The sequence below is a fragment of the Lonchura striata genome, chromosome 8 (genome assembly GCF_050655825.1).
Source record: "Lonchura striata isolate lonStrDom1 chromosome 8, ASM5065582v1, whole genome shotgun sequence".
Taxonomy (NCBI): domain Eukaryota; kingdom Metazoa; phylum Chordata; class Aves; order Passeriformes; family Estrildidae; genus Lonchura; species Lonchura striata.
The window spans coordinates 1,796,623-1,821,372 of NC_140710.1; the positions used below are offsets into that span (position 1 = coordinate 1,796,623).

At 45.9% G+C, this 24,750-nt stretch overlaps 1 protein-coding gene across 9 annotated transcripts in view; it reads right to left on the bottom strand.

Moving 5' to 3' along the window:
• Positions 1–413: 413 nt before the first annotated feature.
• LEPR (leptin receptor) overlaps positions 414–24,750 on the bottom strand; it is a 39,445-nt gene continuing 15,108 nt past the window's right edge. For 3 of the 9 annotated variants that reach the window (XM_085586101.1, XM_085586100.1, XM_021535578.4), the window contains 13 exons: positions 24,042–24,186; positions 21,783–22,079; positions 20,650–20,764; positions 18,351–18,550; positions 16,624–16,775; positions 16,219–16,378; positions 16,054–16,136; positions 15,240–15,456; positions 14,355–14,537; positions 13,740–13,835; positions 13,271–13,373; positions 12,608–12,683; positions 9,604–11,550 (listed from right to left, as the gene is read on the bottom strand). In XM_085586101.1, the coding sequence (XP_085442227.1) occupies positions 10,789–11,550; positions 12,608–12,683; positions 13,271–13,373; positions 13,740–13,835; positions 14,355–14,537; positions 15,240–15,456; positions 16,054–16,136; positions 16,219–16,378; positions 16,624–16,775; positions 18,351–18,550; positions 20,650–20,764; positions 21,783–22,079; positions 24,042–24,186 (2,589 nt within the window). In that variant the 3' untranslated portion in view covers positions 9,604–10,788. Of the gene's footprint in view, positions 8,873–9,603; positions 11,551–12,409; positions 12,684–13,270; positions 13,374–13,739; positions 13,836–14,354; positions 14,538–15,239; positions 15,457–16,053; positions 16,137–16,218; positions 16,379–16,623; positions 16,776–18,350; positions 18,551–20,649; positions 20,765–21,782; positions 22,080–24,041; positions 24,187–24,750 lie in introns of those variants that run through there. The other 6 variants (XR_014956993.1, XM_085586104.1, XM_085586103.1 and 3 more) reach the window with 6 other exon arrangements.

Below are 24,750 nucleotides of genomic sequence, written 5' to 3' on the forward strand. Positions count from 1 at the left end.
ATCTGGTTTGTCACTTCTGTTTCATCGCAAACATGAGATCTTAGGGTGTTTGATGTCCTCATCAAAGGCCAAGTTTCTGGAGTAATAACATCAGGACTTGGCTCACGTGGTAAAAGAGGAATTTTCTGGTCTTCAGGGCCGAGGAGCAGCATTTAAAAGGCTTACAGAACCCACCCCAATTCCCCAAAACCTCAGAGTCCAGCAGGGAAAAACAAAATCTATTCATTATAAAACCTTTTAAATGAAGAGTTAAACTGGTTATTTGCGGATGACACACAGCCCCTTGATTTTTTCCAGGGATGCATGACTGTAGCCTCTGAAAAGTGAACAGAAGGCTGCTGTGTTGAGATTCTTACTCAAGTCCCATCCCATGGCCCAATATCCCACAGGCCCACAGGCCAGACCACAGCAGATTTTGATAAACCACTCTTTATGCAATAAAAGAACAATATTGAATGAAAGTTCTGTGCCCACAGAGGAGAAAGGATTGTCTGTCCAGCTCAGTAAAAGAGTTAATAATTAATAGAGAGATTTCTCTAACATACAGGAGTTTCTGTTAAAATATAAAATTAATTATCAATCGAATGTCAACATGCCAATACCTTTTACAAAATTTAAAAGTAAATTTAAATTCTCCTGCAGTGAGGAGAGCCAAGGTGAATTTTTGTCCCTCTCTGCTGCCCTGGACACAGATCAAGGACTCGGATCCAGAGTTTGGTGTGCAAAGTTCTTAAACTCGTTAAACTCTGTGAAACTCCACAGAGAAGTCACTTCTGCAATCCTCCCCTGGATTCTAGGTGTAAACCCTGTGCTTTAGGCTCAGGCAAATCTTTGGAATATTTAGGAGTTGTCTCATCTGTAAGCACTGAACAACACGAACTAGGGCAGGACACAGAATTCCCAAAGGGCTGAATGAAACTCTGCTCTTCCAGACTACAAGGCCAGGGAAATCCAAATCCTGCTCTTGGTCATTCCCAGCCTCCAGGCAGCACATCCAAGCTTTGCAGCTCCCTGGCAACAGGAGAGAGCAGCAACCCTGATCCGGGCAGCGATTCCGAGTCAGGGATGCAATTCCAGAGGCTGGGAAGAGCAGCAGTGCTTCAGCCTGCTGGGAAGGACGGGGCTGCTCTGGTGGGCAGCTGGCAGCTCCCAGGGTTCCTCCTCTGTCCCCTGCCATCCTCCTGGAATCCTCCTGGAATCCTCCTGAAATCCTCCAGGAATCCTCCAGGAATCCTCCAGGAATCCTCCTGGATGCCGGGAGGGAATGCTGAGAGCAGGAGGATGAAGTGAAGGCTCTCCTCAGAGCTCCTGCTGCGATGGCATCGTGGGCTCGTGTTACTCTCACCTGCCTCCACCGAGCCTGCCAAGCCAGCTCCAAGAAGTCACTCCTGAGATGTTCCAGAAGGCCCGAGTGCTCCTGCTCCGTGCCAAAGCGAATCCTGAGAGCTGCAGCACTCCCTGCCCTGCTGCACTTACCAAGTGCCTCTCACTGGCACCAATCTTGCACTGCTGGGAAGCTCTGACCATCCCAAAGGACTTCACATCCATAAATCCAGCTGAGATCCTGGCAGCCTTGGGAAAAGGTCACTTCTCTGTGCACTCACTGCCCCTGTCCTTCCCCCAGCCTGAGCTCTCAGACACGCAGCAGCTCGGAGATCACGTTTGAGGCCATCTGCAAGGTCCTTCTCAACCCACGCCCTTCTGTGATTCTGTGAAATCCTGGAGATTTTTTTTTTGGTTATCCAGCTTCTCCTCCTGGCCAAACCTCCCCATTCCTTGGAGAGTCCTCGGGGGGAGCTGCCCAAAGGCACCTCTGGGAGCGTCTGTGCGGCAGCACAAAGGGGACGAAGGGATTGTGCGGCGGTCAGAACCGGACAGCCGGAGCAGGAGGCAGGGAGGCACCTCCTCTCTCCCCCATTTTTAGCTGGGATCCCACTGCCTTCCTCACAGAAACTCCCAGGATAATGCACAGCGAGGCTGAGGCTGCTCCCTGAATGGGGACATCCCTTTCTCCGTGTTCCTCCCCCGGCAAAATCCCAAAACCAGGCAGGGGATGAACATTTGTGGGTGAACACCCGTGTTCCAGGGTTCTGCAGTGCCAGGACACAGGGAATGGCTTCCAGAGGGCAGGGCTGGATGGGAGATTGGGCAGGAATTGTTCCTTGGCAGGGTGGGCAGCCCTGGCACGGGTGCCCAGAGCAGCTGTGGCTGCCCCTGGATCCCTGGCAGTGCCCAAGGCCAGGATGGACAGGGCTTGGAGCAGCCTGGGACAGTGGGAGGTGTCCCTGCCCATGGCAGAGCTTGGAATTAAATGGGTTTAAGGTTCCTCCCAACCCAAACCATTCCATGTTTTTTGTTTTTTTGGTTTTTTTTTTAAGTGCCAGCACCATAGAGATGACACACAGGGATCATCTCTTCAGGCAGTAGCTCAGGAGGGTTTTGGGGATTCATTGTTGACACAAAGCTCTCACCAGTCCAGGTGATGCTTTTCCTCATTTCCCTGTGACTTGTGACCATTTCTGTCCCATTGTGGTGCATGATTCCCACATTCCCAATCCTCCAGCCAAAAAGCTCCATGGTGAGAGGAAGAGTATTCCTGATATTCCTGACCCCTTCCCTAGAGCTGGGCAGTGGAGGGATGGTCCAGCTTTTTTCTGGAAACTAAAACTGCCTCAGGATCAAACCTGAGGATGTGGATCCTGTGGGGATTTGTTTTCTCTACTAGAAAAAAACTAAAGCAATGTTTGTGGGAGAGAGGCTGGGGGAAAAGTCCAACTTCCTAAAATAGGAAAACTGTTGCACTCATTTCATTTTTTCTCCTGAAGAGACTGAGAGGGGGAAAAAATAAGCTGGCAGATGTCTGTGGTTGTGTCGAATGCAACTCAGATCCTTGGGTGATAAATGTGGCAGGAGAGCTGGAACAGAGCAGGATAAATGGATTCCGTGAGGTCCTGTCAGAGGAAACATTTCCCATTAAACCAGGAAGGGAGCAGCAGGAAATGAGGCTGGAATGAGGATGGCTGATATAAACAGAAGGGGGGTCCTGGTTCCTGTGCCTCCAGCACCCCCAAGGCAGCCTCAGAACCTCCACTGAGACCATTTTGGGGTATTTTACACAAATTTCTGGGTTTACTCAGAACCTGGTTCCCCTTCCCCCTCCAAATCCCTCTTTTCAGGGAGGATCAGGAGATTTTTGGCACTGCCCACGCCAAGCAAAGCCTGCCAGGGACTCCCCACAGGATTTTTTTCCCCTCTGTGCCCTCAGCTCATCAAACCCAAATGTCTTTATCATCTTCCCTCCTCTTCCATAAAGATCGTGGTGCCAGGAAAAGGGATTCAGGTGAAAACTGAGGGAGGCTGTGGACTGTTGGGAGATGAACAGGACAGGATGGAACCAGGGAAAAGAAACAAACACCCCAGATACTGTAAGAGATCCGTGAATTAATTAATTAGTTGGGCACAATTAATGAATGTCTGTGCTCCCTTATCTGTCCTACCAGCTGAAGGAGCTGAAGAAGCTCATGGATATCAAATAAATGGGAATTGAATGGGATATAACAGATGCTGGGCTCAGGCAATGGAATTTCCCCTCCCCATTTCACACCAAGAGTAGAAGATTTGTTGGGTTTGATATCAAGAGGGAGCGAGAAGCTGAGCAAGGAGGGAAGAGGTGCAGGGCAGACGTTCCATCCCTCCTGCAGCTTTATTAGGGATTTGTTTGGGAGAAGTGCATGGAGCAGCAGCTGTGCAGTGAAGGATGTGCATCCCACCCCTCCAAAAATCCCTTTGGGAGGCGTGGATGAGGTTTTTCACCCTCAGGAGTGGCTGAGGAGGCTGCTGTGGATTCCCAAAGCCTGCATGGAACTGGATCAACCAGCAGTCCAGGCAGCTCCCCTCCAGCAGGGTGGCTTCCCTGAAAAGGACCCACCTAGTTTTCCTAGGAAAAGGGCTGGAGCTTATGGAGCCACTGAAGATTTTATTACTTTGAAAATGCTGTTTTTAAAGGCAGACGCTGCCCTGGAGCAATGCCAGGGCTGGAATGGAACCGCTGGAATTTCTCATCCATAAAGCAGCAGGCAGGGGCAGGAGATGGGAAGTGGGAAGGATTTGTCACAGTCCCAAAACAATGAGGGCAATTCCATGGATGATTTCTCCTTCTGAAACAAACCTGGAAACCCAAATATTTTCGTGAAAGAACAGCAAGGAACATTACAGCACATCCTGGGATGTGAGGGTGAGATCTCAGATTCCCAGTTTTCTCTGCAGCCTGGGCTTTAGGAGGGAGGATGGGCTTGAATCCTTAGCCATGGGCATCATCCCTGACAGAGCTGGGAAGTGCTAGATGCTCTGGAAAAAAAAACATGGAATAGAACAGAAAAAATACCAGCAGGAAGGTGCTTTAGGATTGTGTTGTGCCTGCTTTGGAAAAGCTGGATGTTCCCACTGCCTCAGCTTCCCTGGCAGCCCCAAAGGTGCCACCAAAGGACCAGGTGCTGGTTCAGCAGGAAGGACAGGAAAAGGTGGATTTTCCAGGCAAGGATTTGAGAAAGGAAAAAGATGCAGTCACTTCTCTCCTGTGCTGCAGCTTCCCTGGAGCAGCACAAGCTCCTCACTCCTCTTCCTCCCCCTCAGCACCAGCTTGGCAGCCACAGAGCTGACTCATCCCACCGGGTTCTTTGGGAGCATCCCAACCCCTGAGAGGGTCCAGGAGGAGCTGTGGGTTAGGGCTGAGAGGTGCTGGGGAATATTCTCCTCTCTGCTGCCAGCCCTGAACCCAGAGCTTGTCCCCAGCCCGGTTTATCCAGCTGGAGGAGGATTTGTGTCTGGGTGTTGATGTATTCTGGGAAAAAATAGCCACTGACGAGATTATTCATCCTGCAAAACAGCCAAGGCTGGAAGGTCCTTGGATTTGATGAAGGAAACAGCTAAAATTTTGTCTAAATAAGCACTAGTTTATATGAACAGATACAAGAAGTCCTGACATTACAGCTTGAATTCCTCATGGAATAGGATCCTGGAATGGTTTGGGTTGGGAGGGACCAATCCAGTCCCAAATCCATGGGCAGGGACACCTTCCACTACCCCAAGGTGCTCCAGCCTGGCCTGGGACACTGCCAGGGACAGGAAATCTGTGCCAGGGCCTGCCCACCCTCCCAGGGACACTCTGGGAAGTGCCCAGGGAAGGGATTTTCCTCACTGTAAAGAGCTCTGATAATTCACCTCAGCTCCCTAAAACCACACCAAAGCAGTGGCCATAAAGATTTTTAGCTTCTAATCCTGGGACTGGTTTGGGGTTTTTTTTGGAGTGGGAAAAAGGATCCCAAATTGGCAGGAAAGGTTCCGTTGTCTTTTGCTTACAAAAAAAAAAACCAAAACAAAAATAAAAAACCAGATCAGATTTTTAAACCAACAAATAACCTTTCTGTGTTTTAGCTTGGCAACCCTGGCCTGTGTTTCTGGGTGCTGTCACCACTGAAAGGGTCTGGGCAGGTGACACAAAGCAGGACTTGCAGGGAAAGAATCTTCAGATCTCCTGGATTTCCACCTGTGCAGTTTTAACCTCTCTGTTTCAACCAGAGAGGCCACAGAGCTCCGAGGGGTTCAGAACAATCTGTCCCAGCTCCAGACAGGAAATTGGACTGGAGTCCTCGCAGGGCTGAGGGCAGGACCCCTGCTTCAACATCATTTTCCACATCCAGCTGATGGGAAAAAGAGAAAAAGGCTCCCACAGTTCTAAAATCATACAATGCTGGAATCATTTATCTTGGAAAAGTCCTCGGAGACCATCAAGTCCAATTGTTTCCCAGCACTGCCAAGGCCACCCCTGCCCCATGTCCCCAAGTGCCACATCCACAGGGATTTTAAACCCCTCCAGGGATGGGGACTCCACCCCTGCCCTGGGAGATGTGCCAGGGCTGAAGAACCTTTCCATGAAGGAATTTTCCATCATTTCCATCTCCAGCCCATTCAGCTCCCTCAGGGATTCTCCAGCCGCTTCCCGGCTCCCTCAGTGATTCTCCAGCCCCCTCAGCTCCCTCAGGGATTCTCCAGCCCCCTCAGCTCCCTCAGGGATTCTCCAGCCCCTTCCCGGCTCCTCAGGGATTCTCCAGCTCCCTCAACTCCCTCAGGGATTCTCCAGCCCCTTCCCGGCTCCCTCAGCCTCTCCTGGGGCTCCAGACCCTTCTCCAGCTCCATCCACTGCTCCAGACCCTTCCCAGCTCCAAGAGAAGCAGCCTAAACCAATCTTTTCAAAATGCTGTAAACTGAAAACAAAAAGGAACTCAGCATCCTTCACTTCAGCTGGAGCTGTTGGAAGAAATCTCCCTGGAACCATCCCAGCTCCAGCCAGAAGTTGTCTCCAGGGTGTGTGGGATAGTTCAGGGGGCAGAAATGGGGAGCAGGGCTGAGTCCATCACTGTCCCTGCTGGTCCCTGTGGTCGGAGTTCTCCTGATGATCCAGCTGGAGTTTTCCTGATGATCCAGCTGGAGTTTTCCTGATGATCCAGCTGGAGTCTCCTGATGATCCAGCTGGAGTTTTCCTGACCACCCAGCTGGAGCAGAGGGATTCCAAGCTGTTCCTGCAAACAGCAGCCGGTCTCTGACGAGCTCCTGACATTAGGCAGGCACAAGATTAAATAATTCTTTCCCTGCCAGATCTTTAATCATCGTTGGAAGCTCGAGATGAGGCTCTGAGTGCTCCTTTGCAGCCTGAGCTGAGTCTCCTGCCCACCTGCGTGTCCTGGATGGATTTGGGGGATCTAACAGATTTCCCATCCCACCCATTCATGGAATTATAAAATCCCATTCACAGAATTCACAGAATTCTAAAATCCCACAATGGTTTGGATTTGGATGGAGATTAAAGCCCACCTCGTTCCACCAAGGCTCGGGACACCTTCCAGCAGCCCAGGTTGCTCCTTCTCCTTTGCCAAGTGCTGGATCCATATGGAAATTGCTTTCTTTGCTGGGAAAGCAGCAGCGGGCAGGTTTTGTGCTTGTCACCTGGCCCTAACTCTCCTCTTGGAGCTGAAGGTATAAATGGCTGCTTTTGAATGAATTTTCAGGGATAGGAAATGAACTTCATTTGCGTCCCAAAAGGGCCCATCCACAATGATGGGAAAAGGGGGCTGTGTGTAAAAAAGGTGATAAAAAAGACCCTTTAATTAAGCCTGAACTGCAGAGGTGGCACTGCCGTGACCTTTATCTCTCACAGAGCTCACTGCCCACGGCTTTTCATCAGCACCCGACCCCCCTCCCGGGCTGTCCCCTCCTCCATCCCTGCTTTTCCCTTCATCCCCTCCCAGCAGGACTCTGCGATATTCCAGAGCCATCAGGGCTGCTCTGCAGCTTCCTGGGGAGAGATCTCAGAGCCCGGCCCTGCTCTGCTGCTGACAGCTCCTGATGAGGAGTCATTCATTAATGAGAGGCCCCACAGACAATTCCCGTTTTTTGGGTCGGGATCATTAGCGAGCACAGTGGCACCTGCCAAACCCGCCCACCAGCCACAAGGATGCTGGGGCTCCCTGGTTTGGCTGTTCCTGAAAGGAATTTGGGGGTTTTGGGGTCCTCTCGGTGTTGCTGGGGCTGTGTGCCAGCGCTGCGGTGTCCTTGCCAACAGCAGGATCTGGGCGCTGGGGCAGGTGCTGAAATCCCGTGGAAAACCTGGATGCACATCCCAAATAGATTTAATTCAAACCCCGACACAAGTTGCTTTCCCAGCAGAGGGAAGATTGGAGGAATGGGATCCTTCCTCTTGCAGAAATTCCCGCTGGAAACATGTGTTTTAATTCCCTTTTCTCCAACAGGGAACACAATATCTGCAATGTCCATGACAAAATCATGGCCTGGGTAAGGATTTGAAGGATGCATTGATCCCTTCTGTGCTTTTAAATCAGGGAATCATGGAATGGCCTGGGTTGGAAGGCACCTTAAAGATCATGGAGTTCCAAATCTCCGGCACTGGAAGTTTTTGCTGCTTCAAACATCAATCCCAGATTAAAAAAAAAAAAAGTCACTTAACTGTAGCTGCAAGTGACATGGAAAAGGGAAAATGACACATTTGATTCATTTTTCTTACATAAAAGAGCTGCAGTCCTGACTGCTCTTCAAAATGAATCTGCAGGATCTTAATTTGTGCTTCAGAAGCTGCACATGGTTCCCGTAATTGCTTGGTTCAAACTGAAAAAGCCTTTCCTGGTGAGCGTGAGGCCCCGGCCAAAAAAATCCCATTTCTCTGCAAAATGCTCAGATTCCCTGGGAATTGGCTCGGGACTTTTTTGTGGCACTGGAACATTTCTGGAGAAGCAGCAACATTTTCCCTGGGAAGGAAACAGGAACTGTGCTGGGTCACTCCTGTGGCTGCTCTTGGGATGCTCCCAAATGCAATTCCAAAGGTTTTTCCTCCTCCCCCATGCCCAGGGCAGGTGAATCCCTTTGGATCTGCCAGGCACTGAGCCAGGAGGGGAGAAAACCCCTCAGAGCAGAAGTGGAGGTGAAGATCATCACTTGAAACCCATTTTTGTCCCAGCACAGATCCTGGCATGACCCTGTTCCCTATTTTCTCCCTGCTCCTGGTTCCTTTCCCAGCTCTCCTGCCAAGGAACCGGAGCCTGGGAGAGGCAGCGAGCACCAATTCCCTGCTCCACATTTTCACATGGAGCAAAGCCCCTCCCAGCCCTCCCGGGGGTGACACCCGTGTCCCTTGCAGGGACGGTTGTGGAACGAGTGGGAGCTTCTTGTGGCTCCAACAAAAACCTCCTTACCTTCCAAAATCCCCAGGCAGTGCACATTCCCATCTCCAGCTCAGCCAGGAATGAGCCAAGAAGATTTTGCTCCGGTGGCTGCAATCCCCCAGGGCCTGGGAAAGGCTCAGCTGTGGGGAAACAACCTAAGCTGAAGCTGAAAGGGAAAATAATGCTGGAAAACAACCCAGCTCCCAGTTCTCCCCAGTTCCCAGTTTTCCCTTCCCGAGGCAGCTGCTGCCCGAGGGAGCGGCCGGAGCCCTAACCGGAGCCAGAGGCAGCAGATGGAGCATTCAGGATATGCAGATTTTGGCTTTCTGCGGGAGCACGGAGAGGTGAGGAGCAGGATCGAATGTCCTTTCCGTCGGGATGGAAACGCCACTTTCAGGAATTATTTATGGAGCTGTGGCCTGCCCCGCGCTGTGGGGCAGGACCTGGATTTGCAGCATCCTCAGGAGCACTGGGATTGCAGATGTGGGCAGGAACAGCCCAGGAACGGATCCAATCCCTTGGTTCTCCACTCGTCACACCCCAAATAATCTCTTTTTGCAGAAGCAGCTCAGATTTGCTGTATTTCCTGCAGGATTTTTGCAGAGGAGATCCATTGGTTTTTCCTGAGGAGCACCACCTGCTCTGGCCATTAGGAAGATCATGGGATGGCAGTGGGAGGACAGGCTGGGCTCCCAGAGGGGTGAAACCTGGGAATCTGCCAGTGTCCATTGAGCAGAAACCTCCTGCGCATCTCCTCATTCCTGAATTTTTCCATGTTCCCAGGGAAGCCTTCCCTGGTCCCTCAGCTGATCATTCCCGTGGTTAAGCTCCCCCTGTTCATATGGAATTACTGGGAAAGGACTGGGCAGGCTCAAATCAACATCAGCTTTTTATTTCTGGAGAAAGATGATCTTCAAACACAACCAAATAATCTTTCTGGACACTCCCATGAAAGGATCATTCCATTCTCCAGAGAACTGGGCTCTCCCTTCCCAACAGCAGCAAGTGAATCCTGACTCCAGCACCATCTCACAGCTTTACCTGGAATGCCACAGGAGCCTGCAGGTTTCTCTCCAAACACAGTGACAAGTCCTGGTTCCTAACACAAAACAAGTTTTAATTCCTCACCCCACACAACATTTTGGAAACCAGAACATCAGATCTCTGTCACATTAAACATCAAAGAGCCCCATAAGAGCCAGATCAGCAGCTTAATAAAAACCAGCAGTGGGGTTTTGTGTTAAGCTGGGTTTAAATTCACCCCTGCTTTGGCTTTCAATGTTGGTTTTGCCTTTTTGGTTTTGTCTCTCTGAAGTCTGACAGAAATACATTCTTTGGAACACACAATAAATTCATCCTCCTTCACTCCTTAAAATAGTTCTCTGAAAAGGCAGGTGTAGAAAAATATTTATGAACTATGAAATAAAATGAAAAAAAATAGCTTTGGCTTGAAAATAGGTGTGGGTTTGTTTCCCTGCTTCTCTCAGAAAATGCAGATCTGCTTTACTCCCACCTGAGGCTTCCTGGCAGGGTTGTAGAAACAAAGTGACTTCTCCAAGGCCATACAGACAGGTTGGATCCCCCAAACTCAAAAATACAAGGTCCCTGGATCCAATTCCTGTCTTTTCTCCCATGGAATCTTAGGAAAGAGTTTGGGAAGAGACGTCAGTATAAATCTGCACCATTTGGAATCTTGTGTTCAACAATAAAACGTGGATACTTTACTTTAAATACATCATTTTATCCAACTAATGGAGGCACAGGAATTTGGATTTTCTTCCTCTTCCTGCAGAACCCTCAGCCTTTCACTCCTTGATCCATTCCTTCCAGCCACATCCAGGCTGACTCGATGTCACAAATCATCCCCAGGGAAATAGCACATTCCAGCTTTTCTCCCTCAGAAATATTTCAGGTCATGGATCAGCTCTCCCACCGTTGGGGGGCTCCAGGTGAAGCCTAAAACCAGAACAAGCTTTGTAAATCAAGAGAGGGAAAATGGGGGAATGCATCAACACCTGGAAAAACTTCAGGAGTGTCAAATTTTGTGACGATTCTGTCACTTTTTCTCCGTGGCCTCCTGCCCTTTGGCTGCAGCCACCCGGAACTGCGGAACATAGGGAACGGCGCCTTTAGGCCTGAGGCTGCTTTGGATGAACTCCTTGACGCTGCTTGGGATGTGCTGGAGGAGCTCCCTCTCCGTGAGCAGATCCCTGCTCTGGAGCTGACACGTGGCCCTGGAGCTGTCTGTCAGGAGAACATCCCCGTGTCCCTTTTGCAGGGCTCTCATCCCCAGGTAACACGGGCTCCGCTCGGCGCTGCCTGGGAAAGCCTCGTCCGAAGGCTCCGAGAACCCCTCCGAGGACACCAGGGACAGAGCCCTGCTGGGCTGGGAGCCAGGGAGCAGCAGCAGTGCCCCACTCCCAACCTCCCAGGCACTGCTGGGGAAGGCACCCACAACTATGGGATGCTCCCCCAGGAAGCAGCAGCTGTCCCAACACCTCCTGGGGCCGGGTTTCCGCCGGCACAGCCCGCTGACGACCGTGGCGTATCTGAGGTCACCCTCAGCTGGGGCTTCTCCGTCCTGGCAGCTCCTGCAGGAGCTGCTGCTCTGGAAGTGGCTGCTGGAGCAGGCAGAGTCCCATTCCGAGCCCTGGGCGGTTGGAAACGTGGAGTCCATTCCTAAAAAATCCCCTGGCTCTTCTTTTCCCAAGGTTTTGGTGATGCTGATGTCTTCCAGCACCATCTCTGCCTCCAGGAGAAGTGGCTCACATGACATTGGCTCGGGGTGCTTGGCAAAGAGATGCTCCAGAGTTTCAGGCTGGAAGAAAAGAGGGGTTTTAATGCTCATTTATTATGGAACAGCTTTATTTCACTCTCCAGGTTTTATGGATCGCAGCATCCAACACCAAAGGTCGTTCCCAGGAGCCTGGCATTTTGCCACATCAAGTTCACACGTTGTTTTTGAAGACTTTATAGTTGAAAATCCTCTATGACAAAATTTCCTTGACAGATTTACCATTGATACATCAGCTGAAGGAACTTTCCCGGCTGGGATTGGATTATCCAGGTCAAATTCAGCCTTTCCATAGGATTTTTGGAGCATTCCCACCTGAGTACCAGCTGCATGCTTGAACTCCTCTATTTGGGAGAAATGCAGGATTTGCTACTCCTAATAAATGCACATGTAAATTATCCACCAGGATGAACTGACAGCAGCACAAGAGCTCCAAAGGAAAATTCCCTTGTATTTCCTAATGAATTCAGGGCAAAGCAGATAAATCTAGGTTTTCTGTGGATTAACAAACCATGTTTTACAGCAGAGAAGCTGCCAAAATAATGAGGAAAATGTCAAAACACTCAGAGTAGTGGGAAATTAGAACAAAGAGTAAAACTCCTCGGCTCTACTCAGTCCAGACTCGCTGTTGGTGACAACTGGGCCCTGAATTTGGGATTTTCCCATACAAATCCATCACCTTCCAACATCAAAATGAACAGGGAGCTTTTAAACAATGAAAATAACATTTTTTTTTTTTAACTCATGGATGAGGTTTATCCCTACAGGAGATGCTTGTGTCCCTTCCCCTCTCCATGGACACCACAGCAAACACAGATGAAACCCCTCCCAGCCAAGGCCAGGGCTGTTTTGGCAAGGGCCACCATCTGTTCCTATTAAAAACTGCTATTTCTCAGTTTATTATTTAACAGTTTATCATTAAAAGCAGATATTTATCACATCCAATGCATAATCCAAAGGCCTGGGAAATGGGAACCTCTGGATGGAGCCAGAGGGGTGAACGGGGCTGGATTTCCACTGGAGACAGAGCTGGAACAACAGCCCAGGGTGGAGGGAGCAGCAGCCCCAGGGAAATACAAACCTGCTGGAAATTAACTCCTTGTGCCCACGAGCAGTTCTTGGGGTTGGGAACATCCTCCCAGAGCAGCTTCTTCATCCTGAAATGTCAGGGAAATGCTGGAGTTGGTGCTGTTCCCACTGTGCAGGGAAGGAATCTCTGCCATTTCCTTTCTCCACAGCACTATGGCCATGAAATAATCATTGGAGAGACAAGAAATGGCCCAAATTTAACCCAAACCATGAAGAAGGGACACTGCAGGGTGGCAGTTTGGGAAAATATAAAGGTATTGTGCAGAATGGTCACAAGCCACAGGGTCTGAAGGGGCTCCAGGAGAGCTGGAGAGGGGCTGGGGACAAAGGATGGAGGGACAGGACACAGGGAATGGCTGGGAGCTGAAAGAAGGTGAATTTTGATGGGATATTGGGAAGGAATTCCTGGCTGGGAAGGTGGGGAGGGGCTGGGATGGAATTCCCAGAGCAGCCGTGGCTGCCCCCGGATCCCTGGCAGTGCCCAAGGCCAGGCTGGAGCAGCCTGGGACGGTGGGAGGTGTCCCTGGGGTGGCCCTGGATGGGATTTAAGGTCCCTCCCAACCCAAACCAGTCTGGGATTCTGTGCCACCAGTTCAGCAGAGTGGCACCAATGCAGCTGCAGCACCTGGATTTTGGATAACAAGGAACAAGGTACCTTTGGTGTGAAACCAGCAACGCTCCCAGCAGCAGAACTGAGGTGGAAAAAACAATGGGCAGAACCACGTGGAGGCTGCCAGTATTCCCAGTTTCAAATCCCCCTGGAAATAAAGGAGTTCAGCTATTAATGCAGCAAAGTGATTTGTCTGGGAGTAAATAGTTGGCAACAGGGAAATAACAAACAGTAGAGACAACAGCTTAGATGGGGAAATAACCTTGAGCAACAGTTTTATTGCACATGGACAAACCTTTCCCTTGGGAATAAACAGACAAAAAGGAATTATTCAAATAGGAGTTTAATCCCTCTCTCAGCTCAGCCCACAGGGTTTTCAAATTAAAGCTGTTCACTGTTTGTAGGTACATTACAGTGATTTTATACCACTTTTTTTTTTCAGATAAGTCAGAGATTTTACACTTAAAAGTCACTTTTACTTCATAAAAACAGGGGAAAAGCTCCTGTCAGTCACCTTTGGCAAACTGATCCGTGGCTCTGGCTTTGCCAACTCCTCCAGCAAACACAGGGTAGAGGCTGAACTGGTACTTCTCAATCAGGATAAAGTGATCTGCAAAGGGGAAATCAGCCTTTGGAATCCACTGTCATCCAGTTTTTCAACAATTCCCTCCTCAGAGGCTCTGGGCACAGATCAGAGCTCAGATCAGCCCAGAGAGGGCAATAATGGATCCATCTTTTACAGATCCCTACTGCAAAATCCCAAGATTCAGGCTATTAATCCAGCATTATTCTGTCATGGAATGAGCACCTAATGGAGCTACTGTGATAATTTCCAGGAGGAAAGTCAAAATGCAAAGGAAATGCAGATATTCATTTGAATAATCAGCTGGTGTGTTCAATATTCCAGAACTAATTTTATTGTGTTGCCACAAAATGAACTCACTCCAGAGCTTAAACTGATTATTAATGCAACAGGCAATCCTCTAATGAGCATCAAAATTTGGTTTATTGGTCAATAAAAGTGATTAGAAACAGGGAAGGGGGAAAAGGACTCAGAGCTCAGAAATTCTGCATTTTTCTGTTCCACACCAATTAACAGCATTAATTATATTTTCAAGCACACACTCACCATAAATGAAACACTTCCTGAGATTTGGAGGAACTCGCAGCCATTTCATCTGCTCCTCCCTGTTCAGGTTCCTCCACTCAATCACAAAGGATTTTATCCCAGGGATTTGGGGGGAGAGATTCCAAACCACAACCACACAGGTGCTGTTCACCAGGTAAGCACTCAGGGATTGCACCGCATCCACTGGGGAAACAGGGAAAGCACCTGGGATCCACATCCTATAAACTGCTAAAGTGTCACCACTTTATCACTTTAATTGTCTTTTGCATAATAAACCCACACCAGCAGAGAGATTTTCTTCAAGCCACCAAAAATTTGGGTTACACTAAACCAGTCCCAAGCATAAATAGATCAAGTTTCTTATAGGCATCAAATATCCCAATTCTCACCTGCAATTTCTTAACCAAAAAAATTAAATACTCCTGAATTCTTGGGAATAAATTAAGCAGAGTGCAGTCAAATGCAGGAATTTCTGCTCAGGAAGTCGAGGAGGAATTGCTGCTCAGGAAGTCTGAGGACTCTGTACCCTGGCAGCCCAAAACACGACCACATTTCATTTTAGAGACAACAAAACATTCCCCAGCAGGAACGTTGGGTGTTCCCAAAACAAAGGAGATGAAAGATTATTTCTCCAGCAGGATTTTGTTTTCCTTTGATTAATTACTTTGTATTTAATTAATGAAGACAGCCCAGTGACAACTTTTTCCCAACCTAAAAAGCACAGGATTTTCATGAAGGAAATCTCAGTTTTCCAACAGCTCTGTTGGTGCTGAAATAAAAAATTCCTTATTCCAATGGAGGGAATTTTTTCCCAAAGAAAGCTTTCCCTATGAACATCACCTGGATTCCTGGCATTTCCCACATCCCACTCACTGCTGCTCTTACCTGTGCTCATTTGCTGAGATAGAGTTAAATTAGAATTAATTGCAGAAATTCCAACTGAATTCATGGCTAAGATGGTGACGGTGTGGGTTGGCTCCATCCATGGGAAAGTCCAGCTGGTGCCATGATCCACAAATTCCTCCCAGGAGGTGTTCCCTGGGGTCTGGTGCCTTATGATGTATCTGCTCACACTGCACAACGAGTGATTCTGCATCAGGGGCTGCAGCAATTAATTCATGGGCATTAATTCCTGAATTCTGTCCCTGATTCCCAGAGCAAAGCTTGTTCAGGCAGTTCCAATTTTAAGGAAACAGGACCCAATAATAAAATATAAATAATAAAACATTACCCAGAATGGTCCTGGCTTCTGTTTTTTTTTAGCCAAGAACTGGAGTCCTTTTAAAGGCTTCATTTCCGTCTCTGAGAGCTGACTCTCATTCCCTCTCTTCCCAGCAAAGGGAAGTGAAGCTTAAGGAAAGCCAAACTTTCAGATTCCCAGAGCAATTGCCTGTTTTACACATTTTTCAGGTTCAAACCCCAGAGCAACACATGAGCAAACAGGAATGGGCACTGAGGAAATTTTTTATGTCCTGCATTAACATTTTAAGGCAAAGAAGGCAAAACCATCTCACATTCTACCCCAGAATTCTCATCAGGATTCACCTCTTGCCTCTAGGATGAGCCAAGCAATTGTCAGGAACACAGAAAAAGGCAAATCCAAATTCCCACGAGCCTCATGTGCCTGTTAGCCTCCCCTTCTGGCAATCCCACCTGGTTTTAGGACTAAAGGGAAAGCCCCAAATGCAGCTGCTCCCACCTTCCAGAGGAGTGTAACATTCCTCTGCTTCCTTGCTGGATCCTCAGAAACGATCCTCCAAAATTCCGGGCCTTGCAAGGGAGCTGCAAAACAGCAATTTGGGAAGGCCAGTCACAGCTGGGTGTGGCAAGTCCCAGCCCCCAGGATGTCCCTGGAAGCACAGACCTCGGATGTCCTGAACGAGGGTTTGGGCTGCTCTGCTCCAGTCGCTCCAGTAGCCGGATCCATCCAGCTCCCTGCAGCGCACCTGCACCACGTACTGCACACAAAGCTGCTCCACTGGGATCACAGCCCAGCTGCCCGCAGGGTTTGGCACTTCATAGAGCTGGGAGAGAAGGGAAAAAAGTCACAGTGAGGATAAAGGGATGTTCAGGCAGCTCTTGGAGTCATAATTCCTGAAAATGAATCCTGTGAGGAAGCAGGATCGTGAGGAATATTCCTCTGCGGACACTGCAAATGCTTTTTCATTTTGTGATTTCCCTCATAAAAGGGGGGATAAATCCCATGAAAACCAGCCCCACACTACAGCAGTGCAATGACCTGCTCCAGGCCAGATGGAACAGACAGTACCTGCCATGGAATGTCCTCCCTGCTCCCTGAATTCCAGCGGATCTGGAATGTCAGATCCCTGCTGGCAAAGACAGGCTGGGTCCAGCTGACGTTCAGCAGCCCCGCGTTCCTGGTGAGCTCTGCTCCCACGTTGGAAGGGGGCAGAGGCTTCACTGGAAAATGGAAAAATGAACAAATGACTGCAAAGTCTGCACTGAACTTCCCAATAAATCAAACCATGGATGGCTTCTCCTTGTCCTGAGGGTGGTGGGTAACACAGGGCCTCTGCTATTCCAGGGAAAGCAGGACTGGAAACACAGAATCCATGGGAATGTTTCCAGGGATTTAATTTTCATTTAAAGCACAGCAGGTTATTTTGTGCTGGCACTTGCTACCTGCCCTGGGATCAAGAACAAAAGACAGAGCCTGGCAATAAATGTTGAGGTTTAGGTTGGATATTTGGGAAAGTTTCTCCATGGGAAGTGTGGTCAGGCATGGGAACAGCTGCTCAGGGCAGTGCTGGGTCCCCATTCCTGCAGGGATTTAAAAGCCCTGTGGATGTGGCACCTGGGGACAGGGCAGTGGTGGCCTTGGCACCTGGGAGTGGTTGGATTCCATGCTCTCCAGGGGCTTTTCCAACCTTAGCAATTCCATGAGTCCATTATTTCAATGGGGTCACCCCTGCAGAAAGCAGCAGCTCCTGTAAAGGCTGGGGACAGACATTGTGCAGTCATTGATGGAAGTGTTTTTATTGTATTCATTGGAAATTCCCCCCACATCCAGCTGCTCCAGAACAGGAATATCCCAAAATCCTTGTTTGTTAATCAAGCTAAATGGAATTAAACTTATTTTGGATAATCTGATGTGAACAAGGAGAAAAAAACAACTAAAAAAGTAATTTTTAAATTTTGGATGGTGCTGGAACATGTTTGTTTTGCTTTACTACAATATAGAGCACCCTGCATCTGGGATAAATAATTCCATCCATTTTCACCACATAACAAATGCATTTAATAAATATACAACACTAATTTATTTCATAACTACGTAATTCCAATTTATTTCATAATTATATAACACGAATTTATTTCATAACTATATAACTCTAATTAATTTCATAATTATATAAATAGAATTTATTTCATGTAGCACCTCTGGGGTCCAGTCACCTTGTTTGCTCTCACTTATATTTGTCTCCAAAAAACACCCAGTGGATTCTCTGTCACAGAGCAGATAAGAAAAGGTGATTTGCACATTTTGGAGTTTTTAAAACACTCAAAAACTGCTCCTGCCTCTTGTTTTTATCCAAATTTTAGTGCTCTGCATGTCACAAAATGTTGCAGCAGCATGGAAGAGCAGGGACAGACCCCATGATTTTCAATGGATTTATAACTGTGTAAATAATACACTGTGTAAATACTACTACTACTACTACTAATAATAATAATAATAATGGAGTATAAATGAAATAATTGAAGACACATCAATCAGAAAAATTAAATAACCAAAACCTTTAAAATTAGCTTCATTTTGCAATATAACACTTGCATTTTCTGTAAAGGGAATAACAGACAGAAGTGGATATTTCATTTCAAATCCTGTATGGAAATAACATTTAAATCAAATTTTTCTTTAAGGTAATACCAAAATTCTCATGTTTTTATTGAAAACCTGTGGAAAATTCTTTCCCTACACCATTTAAAAATCCAGGTGCACAAGGGAAGGGAGATTCATGGATCTTGACCTACCCACATCTGCTGGGATGACACAAACTGGGGAGGATTGCAGGGTTCCCAGGAAGTTTTTGAACTCTATCCACAGGGTATATCCAGATAACAGGAAAATGGGCTGGAATGTGCATTCGTAGGAATGGTTCCTCTGCAAATGGCATTCTTTCACCTCTGAGTTTGGAGATGGGCTTGGAAAGTCAGAGCAATAAATTTGACTCCTTAAAAGAGAGGAAAAAAATCCCAAACCACATTCAGTTGATACATTGCAAGTGTAAACCTGGAGGGAATTAAAAGGAATGGTGGCACTGCAAACGTCCTGGGGTTTTGAGGATTATTTGGATCTTGAACCTGGATCTGCACTGAAGGGATAAAAAACATTCCAGTGTCACTCCTCAAAGCTTTGGCTCTGGAAAAAGCAGGACAAACAACAAAAGCAGCAGGTACAACAAGAGGAGGCAGCTCCAAATCCTCATCAGTTGTGGGATTTTAGGGATTGGCAATGAACACAGCAAGGCAAATCTGCCAAGAATTGATTCCAGTCAGGAATGACTTCCAAAATCCCAACTGGCAACCAGGGGGAAACTGCCACAGAGACCCAGTGAGGTCTCCAGGAGATGGAAATCCCATAAAAACATCAACTCTGGATTAAAAACCCCATGTCCAGTTACCACAGCTGGCAACAGAAGAGAGGAGCCCTGGATTCTGGGTGAAATGGAACTGGATAAATCCTTGGAGTGGGAATTTTTCAGTTTTCTCCTCAGACCTGTGAGGAGAGGGGCCGGAGGGGGTGTGAGTTACTCAGAGGAACCACCAGAGTTACACTGGGTTGAAGTTTCCTCCTCGTGTCCCCAGGATTAAAGCAGTGCCTGGTGCTTTGGAGGTTGGGATTGGAGCATTCCCTGCTCCCACAGGATGATCCCTCTGGAGCTGTTTCTCCTGGCAGCACTGCCGGCAGAGGAAGATGTAGGAACAACCCAAGCAAAACAAAACCCCACACCCAGAGCATCAGCACAGCAGCGCTGCACTCCAGCTCCTGAAGGGAACAGCAGCAGGAATTTTATTGCATTTTCCTCTTTCAGGTCTGACTCTTAACAAATAACCACAAAAACCAGAATAAAAACAAGGATCAACAGCATCTGGGAAGGATTTGCAGGCAGTGGTAATGTCACTGTTTGATCTTGCAGGAGCATGAACAAATCTCCACATTATCACCTCCTACTAGAAAATTACATTTTTAGCTAAATCTGAACAGTGGGGAAGAGGGAATAAAAGCCACAATGAGCAGCACGGGGTTTATTCCCAGCTCCCTGCCCAGCAGTGCACTCGTTAGATTCATGTTTGTGAAGGCACAGTAAACAAAAGCTACCTCAGCACTCAGCCAGGTATTAATCCTGCCCCAAAAGCCTCCACTTGAACCTTCCAGCATTCCAGTTATTCCTTCAGTCCACAAAACCCTGGGAAATATTCACCTGGGCACCAGGATCATTCAGAACTCCACCAGAGAAGACAGGCTGGCTTTCCAAAGGATTAGGCCCTCAGAACTGTTGGGAGCTGCTTGCCAAAATTTCTGCATCTCCAGCCCAGCAGAGCAGTAAAATTATGGATTTTTTGCCTCAGGAAGAGCTGTCTGTCTGTCTGAGTGGAAACTCTCAAACTCAACATATCAGGGATGGAATGGGATGAACTTTGAGGTCCCCCCCAACCCAAACCAGTCTGCGATTCTGGGAATTGCTGCAGTCCAAGCTGCTGCCTTCACAAAGCAACATTCCCTCCAATCAAGAGTTTTTTCCCACCTTGGAATGAATTGTTTTCACCCTCTATTTTTACCTTTGTGTACATAGCAAAAAAAAAAAAAATATATACAGAATTATAGAAAAATCAAAGACTGAGTGAAGACCTCAGGAGGTCTCAAGTCCCATCTCAGACTCAGGGCAGAGTTAAATTCAGATCAGATGGAGCTGTCAGGATCTGAGAGGCTCCAAGAACAGGGATTCAGCTCCCCAGGGCCAGGCATTCCCACTGGGAATGGGCTTTTTCCTTATTTCCTTACAACTTGTAGGAAGGAGCAACTGGAATATTTCTTTAACTGATCCAAGAAATCTTCTTGGAGAGAACTGACTCCCAAACAGGTTGAAAAATGCTGAAAAACCCTATAAATAAGATCTGTTACATGCTGAGGTATCTCTGGTTCCCTTCCTGCACACAGAATAAAGAATCTGCTAATTCTGTAACTACATTTCTCCAGAATTCTTTGACACAAAGATATTTTGAGCAATGCTTTCCAAACACAAAAAGAGAATTAAAAATCCATGCCTACCTGTGATATCTTAACTGCAGACTCCCCAGGAGCAAGGTGGTTGGGTTTGCAGACCACCTGCAAGTCATTTTAGTCAGGTATCCATCAGTCTCACAGGAGATATTAAAATCCATGTCTAATTAAAAAACATGAAAAGCTTAATTAATAAGACACAATAGTTGCTACAAAACAAAACTGTGAGGAAATTTTGAAATCATTTGAGATGGGACTTTTGAATTGCTTTTGATGATGAGGTTTATTTTTTTATCTTCTACATAAGTAAGAAAAGTGAGCTCACATCTTTACAACATAGTTTTAAAAGTCACAAAAAGTCTCTTAGTTAAAAGACTTTCTAAGGAGTTACTGACTAATAAAACACTACTAACAAAAATATTTATGTTTATGACTCAATCTTTAAATATTTTGTCTTACAGACATGCTACAGTGTAAGCTTTCATAACTAATCATATTATTACACACAAACTTACAGTACTGCACTCTAAATTTCTTATTTACCTTTACAACTACTTCTATTTTTTTCTATACCTTAAACACTAAAGCTCTAAACTTTCCTTTATTTAATATGTTTTTTAACTACAAATCCACATCCTCACTTCTAACAATTAAGTTTAGAAGCTTTTTCAAAAGCCTTAAATCAAATCTTGTGTTTAATTCCAAGCTTTAAAATTCTTACCTTTAAAACTACTTTTATTTTTTCTATACTTTAAACTCTAAAACTCTAAACTTTCCTTTACTTAACATGTCTTTACTTCAAACTATAAACCCACAATTTTGCTTCCAACACTTAAGTTTAGAAGCTTTTTCCGAAGCCTCAAATCAAATCTTGTGTTTCATTCTGACCTTTAACTTACAAACCTGAAGTTCTGAGAATTCCCTACGTGTCAAATTCCAATACAAAATGAAACAAAAAACAAAATCACAAAAAAACCCAATAAAAAAACCAACAAAAAAACCCCAGAAAACCAAAAAGAAAACCACAAAAAACAAACAAAACCACAAAAAACCACCAAAAAAAGCCCAAAAATAAAAAAACCAAGGGCAATAAATGGATTTTAAATGGACATCTTCCATCCTTGCTATGAAAATGCCCCAGAAGGAGAACGAGGAGAATGGAAAAGCCCCTGGAGCCTCACCTACGACGTAGAACTCGGCGTATGTGTGGTGACACTCCCTGCTCTGGTGGCAGCAGTACAGAGCATGATAGAAGAAGGCTCCCCGGGGCTGGGTGGCTCTCAGGTTGAAGAGGGTGACTTTGCTGACACGGCTGCCCACCAGGGAATATTGCCTGGCCGGGATCTGCTGGGCCAGGTCCAGCCACCAGACCAGCTCGCGGGCCGCCACGGCCTGCGTGTGGTTCTTGTACAGGCACAGGAAGGAGACGTTGGAGCCGGCGCTGCTCAGGCTCCGCGCTGGGAAGTACAGCACTGGAGCTGCGGGAAAAGGGGGAAATCCAGTCAGGCTCCAAACGGAACCAAACAATGCAAAAGCGTTTGTCAGTAAAATAATTACTGGCAATAATAGTTTAATAATAATCATCATCATCATCATTATCATCATTACAATCATAATATAATAATAATAATCACAATCATAATAAAAATAGATATCGTAGATATCATAGATATTATAGATATTATAGATAATAATATAAATATTATGCATATAATATATTATATAATATATTATACATTATATATATAATGTTATACACAATATAATATATTATAGATTATTATATAAGAGATTATATATTATATAATATTATAATTATATAATATATAGAATAATATATTATTATATTGTGTATTATAAAATATTATATATTATATCATATACAATATTATAATATTTTATATAATTACATTATAATATAATATAATATAATATAATATAATATATAACATATAATATGCAACATATAATATATTATACTCCTGTTATTATAATATTATATATTATAATGGTCTATATTTTAATAATATTGTAACAATAATAATTATATAATAATCAAAACATCAATAAATTATTTATTGTTGTTATTATTATTACTACTACTCCTATTACTACTACTACTACAGATGCAGAAATGAGCTTTGGACTGTCTTCCTCCAAACCTGAAGTTTCTAAGCTCTGATTAAAATAATCTTTAATATTCCCCAGGCTACACAAAAGGAAAAAATGGAGGAAAAAAAATCCATTGAGACTAGAAATTGAACCAAAAAAAGGAAAATAATTTGTTAAAATAATATCATAAATGTTATTACTACTATTATTATTATCCAGTTCTATTTTTAACTTTCCTACTTAATCGTTATGAACAGGAGCAGAAATGAGCCTTGGACTGTCTCCCTCCATAGCTGAAGTTTTTAAACTCTGATTTAAATAATCTTTAATATCCCCAGACCAATCTGGATGAAAAGAGCAGAAAACCTCTGGAGGGTGCAGTGCAAGCAACACAAGGGGAACAAAATAAAATTAACCCATCTTTCCAGGAGCTGCTGTTCCTCCTCCTCCTGAAGTCAGCAGGAGACTGAAGTCCCAAAAACTGGTTTTACACTGCACTTAACAGCTAATTGTAAACTGCAGGCTCAAATACACTGAATTTTCTAAGGATTTAAAGAAGTTTAAACTCAGCCCCCATCACTGAGGAATTCAGGGAAGATACAGGTGGAGCTGTTTGCAAAGAACACCCCAAAACCAGCATTAAATCCTTTAAAGGTCAGGTTTGTTTCCCCTACTGAGGAACCAGGCAAAGATTTTTAGGATTTCCCCCATATTTCCCTTTTGCAGGCAATAAAGCAGATTTATAATCTGTTGTTTCACATTTTTTTAGGAAAAAAGCTCTTTTTCCAAGGTTTAGTTCTTTCTTTGGTGCAGGTACCTATATAAAGAGTTCAGAGAATTCCTGTGGCAGCACAGACCAAAATATTCCCAAGGAATTCTTAGCAGAGCATGGAAAAATACAACCAAATAATCAGAAAGATGGTTTTGCACAGGGCTCAGCATTACAAACCAGGCTGGACTGCACAAAAAGCACATTTGATTCTGCTCTGGGCCTGTAGTTCAGCTACAGAAGCAAAACCAGAAGTGAGAGAAAGCATGAGGAGAACAATCCTGAATTGAGGGGAGGTTCAGGACTGCCAGCTGGAGTTGGAAATGGAAAAGCTCTGAGGAAAAGAGCTTTTTGTGGGTCTGGGCTGAGCTGAGGGAGTGCCAGCCCCAGAGGTGTGCTCTCCAGAATTCCCAGTGCCAGCCTGGCACAGGGAGAGAGCTGAGCCTCTGACAGGAAAAGCTTCCACAGGATTTCTCATCCCAGCTCAAATTCTCCAACACAAAATCCACAAAACCAGCTGGGAAATCAGCTTTATCCCAAAACCCTGCAGGCGTCCTACCTCCCAAAGTGAGGTTGTAGGGTGTGCTCCAGTCACTCCAGAAGCCTGGACCATGCAGATTCCTGCTCCTCACTTGCACTGAGGATGGAGAGTCCAGCAGGGCATTGTCCATGGCCACGGAGCTTTCCAGGGCAACCTGAAGCATCTGTTGGATTGTCCAAATCCATTATTGTTGTAAAATGAAACAGGAAAATGCAGAAGGAACATAAATAAATTGTATGGAGTCAGAATTCCCTGAATTCCCTTCCATGCCTTCTCTTTCAACTCAGTTTTTAAGAAGGATGGGAGTGCTGAGGAAATCAATTTGTTCCTAAAGTGACAGGAGATATCGTCCTCATATTCTACACAAATATTTTCTTGTTTTAGGTAGCCAGCTGGATTAAAAATGTTTTTTTCTTTAAATTTACTGTCAATTTGAGACTGGTGGAAGTTGTATAACTCTGTGGAAAACAAGTTGTTTCATTATGGGTTGCAAATTAACAGCTGCTTGTTATTCCAGAGCCACTTGCGTGGTAGGAACAGAAAAAAAAAACCCTATTTATACTAAAACTTATAAATATTAAACACTAATGAGTTATGGAACATATAGAATGCTGAAAGAAAATGGGCTTAGACTTCACAGAATCCAGGATTTCACCTAAGGATCAAAATGGGAGTTGGTTTGTCAGAGCCAGCAGGAGATGGGACTTTTCTCAGTGGGGACAGATGT